The sequence below is a fragment of the Coregonus clupeaformis genome, chromosome 25, assembly GCF_020615455.1.
Source record: "Coregonus clupeaformis isolate EN_2021a chromosome 25, ASM2061545v1, whole genome shotgun sequence".
Lineage (NCBI taxonomy): Eukaryota > Metazoa > Chordata > Actinopteri > Salmoniformes > Salmonidae > Coregonus > Coregonus clupeaformis.
In genome coordinates, this window is record NC_059216.1 from 17,542,120 (window position 1) to 17,551,934 (window position 9,815).

The 9,815-nt window shown below is 41.6% G+C and overlaps 1 protein-coding gene across 1 annotated transcript; it reads right to left on the reverse strand.

Annotated features, from left to right (window-relative positions):
* Window positions 1-265: 265 nt before the first annotated feature.
* On the reverse strand, window positions 266-9,496 carry LOC121539157 (kelch repeat and BTB domain-containing protein 11-like). The gene is made up of 2 exons (XM_041847450.2): window positions 8,924-9,496; window positions 266-4,735 (listed from the first exon to the last, which is right to left on the reverse strand). Exon 2 carries the CDS (start codon window positions 4,619-4,621, stop codon window positions 2,465-2,467), a length of 2,157 nt encoding a protein of 718 aa, XP_041703384.1. The 5' UTR covers window positions 4,622-4,735; window positions 8,924-9,496; the 3' UTR covers window positions 266-2,464.
* Window positions 9,497-9,815: the final 319 nt, after the last annotated feature.

Consider the following 9,815-nt stretch of genomic DNA (forward strand, 5'->3'; position numbering starts at 1 on the left):
TTCTGCCTCAGCACTGTATAGGAGAGAATAATATATTTTCACTAAGGGGAGCAAATATAATAATGTATTAATACAGAACTCAGTTATGACTGGTATTATTACAGTCAATTAATCTGTTTTCATTCAAGAGAGAAATTACAAGCAGAGGATGTTGTGACAGACACAGTGTTACTTACAGTCATTGTGCAGTAGTTGGTGCTTCTGTACCAATAATTATAATAATTAATCAGTGATAAGGACCTCTCCATCCATACTTCAAAACACACTATAGCGAATGATACTGAAACTTATTTCAGACACTAAATATTTTTTATTTGCAGCACTTAGTTTTGACTGAAATACATCATCCAACAGTTAGTTTGTTAGCTGTTATTTAACATGCTAATTATCAGTAAGAAAGCCTTCAACCAACACTGTACTTTCAAGCAAAATACCAGACGAATAAGTCCAACCACATCTACTCAGTCACAACCGTTACAACAGCCTCGCGAGGATACTGTTACCAAATGTGGTAGTAGCATTTTGTTCACTAAGTAAATTCCACTGAATCAAATCCCACAGATTAACATAACTCCCAATTGATGTATTATTGCTAAAAGCAAACAAATATGTCAAATTCCTAATGAAGCGCAAGGAGATGGAGTGTTATTGGACCCATTTCCAATATTGTAAATGCAAAAAAGATTAGGCATATCTTAGCAGAACAGATGAACATTGAGCTGAAGTTGATGCAAAGTGTGCTTCCTACTAAATGCTGTGTGGATGAGATGATTAAATGCATTATAAACAGATGAAATAAAACTGACAGGCCATGGCTACACACCAAAGTAGATATACATCATCTAATATGGGCAAACGGCTTCATCATCATAAATTACAATGAAATAGTCAAGTACTTGAGAGACAGTTGAACAGTATCCGAAAGTACATACTATGTATGCCGGTCACAGTCTTTCTGGCTGGCTCATCAAATACTTGTGGGAGATGACAACATAATAGCATTTTCTTATCGGTAGGACAAGGGCAAATTCCCCTGTCCTGCATACAAGAAATGACTCCTCACTTCTCTGAAGAATGTTAAAGAACAGAGTAGCAGCGACTGTGGTGCCCTTGTTTTCACAGCAACAGTGATATATTGTTGCTAATACAAGTGTTGCGTGTGAATTTTAGAGAGGTCATAAGAGTGTTTTTGATCTAGGATATTATCACCCAAATATATTTACTATAGATTTATTTAGTGAAATATCTGAAAGGGTTTGATATGTTGTATAAAACCAGACTATTTTGTCTTTGGTAAATGTGATAGTAAAGTACTAGGCCTAAGAATGAGCAGTAAGCAGTGAGCACCATCCCTCATATCTATGCTGACTCAATCCTGCATTCTGTAAACACTAGTGCACACCTAAGGCCTGTTTCAATCAATCTCAGTAACCAAACCCGATCCCCAGGATCAGTTAAAAACACCACTCTTGTGCTGCAAGAATTCACCTTCGGATTCATGTACATCACAAAACGATATGTGCGGGTAGAGTGTCGTCTTTGACACAACCTGGAAGGCTGTTTAATGGATCTGAATAGTTGGGTAGTAGTTTTGAATGAATAGGTGGGTACTGGTTTTGAACCTAACCCACTGGGCACAGATGTCAATTCAACGTCTATTTCACATTGGTTCAATGTAATTTCATTGAAATGACGTGGTAACAACGTTGAGTCAACCAGTGTGTGCCCAGTGGGAATGCATTAATAAATAATTGCATTGTGCTCTTCAACATTATTCATTGATGATCTATAATAGTAGAATATAATTATTGTAGAAGATACATGTGGCTTATTGTACTCCTGCTGTTCAATGGCCTTGTGAAGTAATGTCAAGGGCAGATCTGGTATCAGGCCTTGGTGCTGTGTGAATGTTATAGCCCTCCCACTGTTTCTTCATAGAGCAGACATCACCACTGTAGCAGGCCTTGTGTTGTTTATGTGTTTGCTTGTTTCATTTGCATATAGGACCTGTGTGTGCCAGCTGTGTCATTCACTCAGAACATACTTCAACTGTCCCTTCATTCAGACTATTCCAACTCTGATGTTAGATTTTTGGCTAAAAGCCACCAGCCAGCTAACAATATTCAAAACAATATCTATTCTAACTATCTTCAATTACAAAAGTGCACAATACAAACTGAACACAGGGAAATGCAACAAACAACAAAACTACTATACAGTATGTGTCATTATCTCATTATGTACAGTCATGCATTTCTGGTTGCACTCATTCAACATGTAAAAGTAGTCCTTGTTAAGGCTTGTCCTGTAAACTCGCCATGCAAAGAAACACAATCCATTACGAGCAGGTACACTGGACAGGGGGAAAATAAAGCTGGAAAATGTTCATCTTATTTTAAGGTCCACTATATTACATTGATGGGCTTCTGTAATGTAGCATCAGTGATACATGGTCACATCACATTCATCTGTCAGTCTTCTCAGGCAGACTGAGGATGAAAGGGAACAGTATGCCCTTAGCTTCCAGTGGTGGCTTCAGTGGTTCCTCTACAAAGTAAGAGCCGTCCTCCTCCACTACAAACTGCAGAGTCTGAGTCTTGTTCACACAATAGATGCAGTTTCCGATGACGGCACACCTGAACGGCAAAGGGCTGCCCTGCCACTGCGATGCGCAGTCGTGCCACATTTTCACTATGGTGTTGTACTTGAACACAGTGACCCCCTGGTCACGGTTGACGTCAAACCTGTAGATGAAGTTTTTCAGAGCCACCATGTCGGTTGACTTCTTCCTGCTGTTGTTGTAGGGGCACTCCTGCCACTCGTCCCTCTTAGGGTGGTATTTTAGGAGACGGTAGAACAGAGACCCTCCAGAGACGTAGAGCTCTCCGTTACAGGTGGTGGCTTCATGGGCCACAGCGAACACCCCTTTGGGTAAGGGAGCCACAGTGGTCCATCTATCAGTCCGAGGATCGTATTTTTCTACTGTGAACAAACACTCCCCTCCTATGGCGTACAAGTTACCCTCCATAGACACTAGCTTGAGCTGCGACCGCGCCTGGTTGAGTGGTCGAACCTCGCTCCAGCGGTTAGAGATGGGGTTGTAACAGAATACCTTGTCTGAGACCTTGCCCTTATCCCCAAATCCCTTTATCCCACCGGCCACAAACAGGTAGTTGTACATGGTGCAGATCCCACAGCCTTTAGTGTTAATGTCCTCTGGCATCAGAGTCAGAGGTCTCCAGTCATTGGCTGCCTCGTTGAAGTAGTAAATCATGTGGTTCTCCTCGAAGGATGCCACGGACAGAGGGCTCTGTGGTCGACTGTTACACCGACTCTGAGGTCGGCTCCCGACACGGTCAAACACATCGTTGATCTCAGCGACCATCAGGGACCTCTTCCCCTCCATTCTCTTCTTCAGGACCAGATCCCTCTCCGACCCCGTCAGACGCCCGTACACCGCTGGGTCCTGCAGGATCTGGAGGAAGTTGTCACTCATGAAGCGATAGGCCGTCTCTTTCAGTTCGTTGAGTCGTTGCTTCTTGGCGATAGTTAGAATCTCGTAACAGTTCTCTGCTGTGACCTGCTCTGACATGGTGTCCATAGCAGCTTGGACGGCACATGGGATCTGTAAGATCTTAGCTCCTGTGATCACCTCTACCACATTGCCCTTGTGTATATTCATCCGAGAGGTGTAGATATAGTCTATCAGGATGGTCAGGGTCTTGTAGTTCAGCCCTTTCACTTTCAGGATGTCTCTTGACTGACGAGCCTTGAAATAGTCACTTTTCCCTGCCAGAACAGACTTGTGAACACTGATTTTCTGGCCACCGACTTCGATCACTAAATCTGGCTCCTCTTTAGGCATTGTGTTACTGACCCCACCATGGCCACTACTGCCCCTGCAACCTTGGCTCGACTCAAGCCCTGACTGTCCACACAATGTGTCATATTCTGTGGGAGAGCTGTGGCTGAAGAAGCGCCCCAGCTCTTGTACGGTTGGCTGGTTGCCCACGGTGATACAATGAGTGTCAGGCGCAGCGGTCCCCTGCTCCGGGGAGGCGGTGACATTTGTGATGTGACACTGACTCCTCACTATGCTCTCTCTGCAGAGGGCCAGGGACCCTTCCACTTCCTCTCTGGCATCTCCCTTGAAGCATAGAGAAGGACCCACATTGCAGGGCACTTTTGCCCTCGCTCCATTCATATCCTCACTGATACCATTTCTGCCATGAGTACAGTTCTGGTCTTTACCAGCATCAAGCTTGGGTATGTGAGATGTATGTGCTTGATGAGAAATATCAGTAATGTGAAACTGATCTGTATTTGAGATATGTGATCCATCACCCTGTGGACGGTCAAAGTGATGATGCCCAATCACCGTACCACCATCCAACATGTACTCCTTTGTAACTGGTGTGTTCTGTTGACAGAATTCCTGGTTGTCCAGTACGAATCCCAGGTCTGGAGCATTAGTGTTCCCCTCCTGCTTCCTTGGGAGGGGACAGACACCCCCGTCCTCATACGAGGGGGAGGAGAGGAGGTCGGAGCAGACGGGGTGGTGAAAGATGACATCTGCCTCCACCGTGTGCACCCCTCCTGTCTGCCTCGGTCTGTCATTCATCCTGTCTGATCAGAGCTAGTGGTAGTCCAGATCGTCAGTGATCATAGGGAGGAGAATCCAACACAGTCTTCTGGAATCACTCCAACAGATCTTGGCAGGTCTTGTCCCTTGAACCTATTTGGCACGTTAGGGGAGAAGAGAAATATATATTGAAACATGAACGTTTCAAAGAACTAAAACATGTAAATTGTTGCCAATGCAACTGGAAAACTCTGAGGGGCGCCCTTACTCCACAAGTAACAAATGGAGCCTACTTTGCCATATCTACAGAGATTTATGGAGTAGCTTTTATGTTTTCTCCAAATGTACTAAACTCTATTGTAAAAGAAACTTAGTGAAAACATATATATTTTTTAAATATATAGATATTATTATAGGGTCTAATTGCACATTTGACACTTGTTGTGCAGGAAAGTATTAATTCTAGTGCTATTAAAGAGATTAGACAGTGTAGACAGTGTGAATTGAGTACCAAGTGAATTATTGTAGATATTAACAGTTAACCTACATGACCTACTGGATGATCATCCTAACCGATTATTTATGTTTATCACGACCGTCGTGGGAGAAGGACACTTAAGGCGCATGCTCGGTGGCACCTCCATTCCACCAGCAAGAATAAGCAAGACCTAGCAAGAATAAGGCCTTGACCTCGGCGATTTCCCTTCAAAATAAAAGTCTCGCAATAAAAAAAATTATACACAAAGGGTTGAAATTAGTTACATTTTATGAGGAAATTTTAGCAGACTTAGATTTTTTTTCAACAATTTGAAAAAGGGAAAAAAGTTAATCGCCTTATATAGCACAAATAATATTATAGCACTGACATTATTGTTAACAGCATTAAAAGTAATGATTACTAGATAGTTATCATGGTAACAACAGTAATACAAATAACAAAACATTATTTAAATGCAACTATTAATAATAATAGTAATAACAATATTAATAATACAATAATTATCATAATTATAATAATCAACTTTAGAAAACACTTTAAAATGTATTATTAATTAGCCCATTCGTATTGCATGATGTTCAGTACGTTTTTCATATTGGACATACATATTGCACCGTACACTATTTTCTGTACGTTGTGTCGCTGTAAAAGGAGGGTCCATTCTACTCAGCACTTGTGGTTTCCAAATCCAACCTGTTTACACCCAGAGGAGCGTCGGTGCTCATTTTGCGGCCCTTAAAAAGATTGGCCAGTTGGCTTAAATCCAATAGTTTTTTCATATTGGACATACATATTGCATCGTACACAATTTTCTATCTTTAAAAGTGGGCTCTTTGCCTTTTTGCAATTTATAACCTTACATTTTTGGTGGACTGACAATGGATCCCTATTTAAAGTATGCTCCTCATACAGAGTTGGCTACAATTTCAATTTCATCCTCCAGAACTGCTCTTAAACGCTAGTAAAACTAAATGCATGCTCTTCAATCGAACGCTGCTTACACCCGCCCGCCCGACTAGTCACTACTCTCGGCGGGTCTGACTTAGAATATGTGGACAACTACAAATACCTAGGTGTCTGGTTAGACCGTAAACTCTCCTTCTAGACTCACATTAAGCATCTCCAATCCAAAGTTAAATCTAGAATCGGCTTCCTATTTTGCAACAAAGCCTCCTTCACTCATGCTGCCAAACATGCCCTCGTAAAACTGACTATCCTACCGATCCTTGACTTCGGCGATGTCATTTACAAAATAGCCTCCAACACTCTACTCAGCAAATTGGATGTAGTCTATCACAGTGCCATCCGTTTTGTCACCAAAGCCACATATACTACCCACCATTGTGACCTGTACGCTCTCGTTGGCTGGCCCTCACTACATATTCGTCACCAAACCCACTTGCTCCAGGTCATCTATAATCACTGCTAGGCAAATCCCCGCCTTATCTTAGCTCACTGGTCACCATAGCAACACCCACTCGTAGTCTGCGCTCCAGCAGGTATATCTCACTGGTTATCCCCAAAGCCAACACCTCCTTTGACCGCCATTCCTTCCAGTTCTCTGCTGCCAATGACTGGAACGAACTGCAAAAATCTCTGAAACTGGAGACACTTATCTCCCTCACTAACTTTAAGAATCAGTTGTCAGAGCAGCTTACCAATCACTGCACCTGTACACAGCCCATCTGTAATTAGCCCACCCAACTACCTCATCCCCATATTGTTATTTATTTTTGCTCATTTGCACCCCAGTATCTCTTATTTGCACATCATCTTCTGCACATCACTCCAGTGTTAATACTGAATTGTCATCATTTTGCACTATGGCCTATTTATTGCCTTACCTCCATAACTTACTACATTTGCACACATTGTATATAGATTTTCTATTGTGTTTTTGACTGTACGTTTTGTTTATCCCATATGTAACTCTGTGTTGTTGTTTTTATCGCACTGCTTTGCTTTATCTTGGCCAGGTCGCAGTTGTAAATGAGAACTTGTTCTCAACTGGTTTACCTGGTTAAACAAAGGTGAAATAAAAAGAAAAGGCAGATCTAATATTACAGCAAATAATATGGCTAAACAATATACTGATAGAGAACATTTGTAGTTTTACAAGAAGGGTATAATGTTTACAAGGACATTGTAAACAAGAACAACTAACAGTGTATGGAGGTGTATGCTCAACACAAAATGATAACCAACTAATTGTGGCTCTGCCACAAAATTGGAAGAGACAATTATTTAAAGAACAAATTAAATAATTAGTCTCTCTTAAAAAATAATAAATGGCTTAAATTATTAGTATAAATCAAAAAAAGTATCAGTTTTACTTAAGGTCAAAAGGTTTGACAGCAATACCGTATACAATTCAAGTCAGTTGGGAACAGATTGATGTCCCAATACCTTGGCATCGGGTCTATGAACTGACATTTTAAAAACCAATTGACACATCAATCCATTTGTTTCAATTTAAGCTATTATATAAAATACTTGCTACAAAAAGAAAGCTCAATACATGGGGCATTGAACAGTCAGCTTTGTGCAGGGATCTGAAAAAACACTATCAGTCTGGGAAATATAATTATACTCTTGAGCAAAGTATTTATATTTAGGGCAATATTGGTAGAAATGTTACAAATAGGGAGGTTCAGGACCCTCAGAAGACATCATAGTAAAATGGAGGGATGTGTTGCAAAATGGCATTATACTGGGAAAGATGGGTTAATCCGTGGACCTTGGAAGGTTGGAGTTAAGATCAGAATGAATGGTGGATTGGCCGCTGTGGGAGAAATCCAGCACTTGAAGAGGAAGTTAGGAATATATGTATAATTATTTAACTACAGGTACCGTAGATGTGAGTGAAATAGATGTAAGTAGCAGTAGAAGTCAATGGAGGCTGCTGAGGGGAGGATGGCTCATAATACTGTCTGGAACGGAGCATATGGAATGGCATCAAACCATGTGTTTGATGTATTTGATACCAATCCACTCATTCGCTCCAGCCATTACCACGAGCCCATCCTCCCCAAATAAGGTGCCACTAGCCTCCTGTGGTAGAAGTATTGTTGTCTGTTGGTTTACTCATAATAATAATAATAATAATATGCCATTTAGCAGACGCTTTTATCCAAAGCGACTTACAGTCGTGCGTGCATACATTTTTTTTTTGTGTATGGGTGGTCCCGGGGATCGAACCCACTACCTTGGCGTTACAAGCGCCGTGCTCTACCAGCTGAGCTACAGAGGACCACTACTCCAATTAGGGTAGGGATGGCATGGTAGGGGGGAAAAAGTAGTGAAAATAAAACATATATAAAAAAAAATAAGGGGGCTTAGAAATGATGCAAACAATGAAATTGATAGAACCTACAATATACTGTAGCTGTAATCTTAAAGCTGCTCTACCGGCCTCCCCCCCCAAAAAATAAATAAACAAAACAAGTATACAGAACGGGACTCTTATTCTGAAGGATTCCAAAATTCCGGAAGTACTTAGTTATTCTTGCTTGCTTCACAACGGTTTTAGTGACTGCTAGATAAGATTCATTTTGAATATGATAAGGCAGGATAAGGAAATCCGTCCAAGCGCACATTACGCTGTCAAATTGTGTCATAGGTTAATAAAAATTGATTAATATATTAATTCATCACAATGAAATGTTAAGAAATGGAAATTGGGAACCTTGTGCGCAATACAGCCTAACTGAAACGCATGCAATTATTCCAGACTAAATTTACAGTTAGGCTAAATCGTCATTAATGATGGAAATGGTACTGCATCTAGACTAATATAAAACATCGGTTTGATGCTATTATTTTTTATAGGATAGCCAACTTACGTCTTTAGATGCAGGCAGCGCAGTTCAATGGACTGCTCTCATCATTCTCTCACACACAAAGCCCAGTTATGCAAGGTACCCCCAATCCTGAAAATAGGAGAACCTCAAATGCAAGACGGCTGTCTTTTCCCTCATATATAGAGGACATTTCGTTAATGTGGAAAAGTCCTTCATTCCACGTCCATTAGAGACATATCACTTGTTAATTAAGCTCCAGGACAAATAGTCTCCGGATAAATGGATCGTTGTTATTCCTTCAAAACTCATTAGAGAAAATCTGCTGTAGCTACGTCTTGTCCGAAACAAAACGCAAACAGTTATTACAGGCCTCAGTCTTTCAGAGTACCTATCCACAACAAATATGTCGCCAATTTCCTCCTGCAGCTCAACGGTGCGTCTGAGCTAAGCATAGAGCATCAAATGTCGGATTTCCCCGATACATGGATTAAAATCAATCCAGCATGGATCAGTGTTCTCTGTCTCCGCTGCTCCGACTCTGTTTTGACTTTTACAGTAGACTACAGTCCGACGGTTATTGATCTAGAGTAGACCACACCCCCCTCTCAGTATTAACCCCCCACACACACACACACACAGACATGGCTATCCCCATCTGTAGGGTTTGCTGGAGGCAACCCGAGGTGAAGATGCGACATTCCTTCACATGCGTTGTGCGCGATTTGCCACGAGGGAAACTCAGCGATCTGAGCCCCTGCGAGCGTTATAAGCCTGTCATTGGTAAAACCCTACTACCGCCTCTTATACAAACGCCCCGATTTTAATTCCATGCCACTGTACTTCAAAAGCAACCCAACCGGTAACAAGTCTGCTGTTCACTAGAAAACGGACACATTTGTGTTTCCCCTAGTGGGGTACTGTAACTCTAAAGACC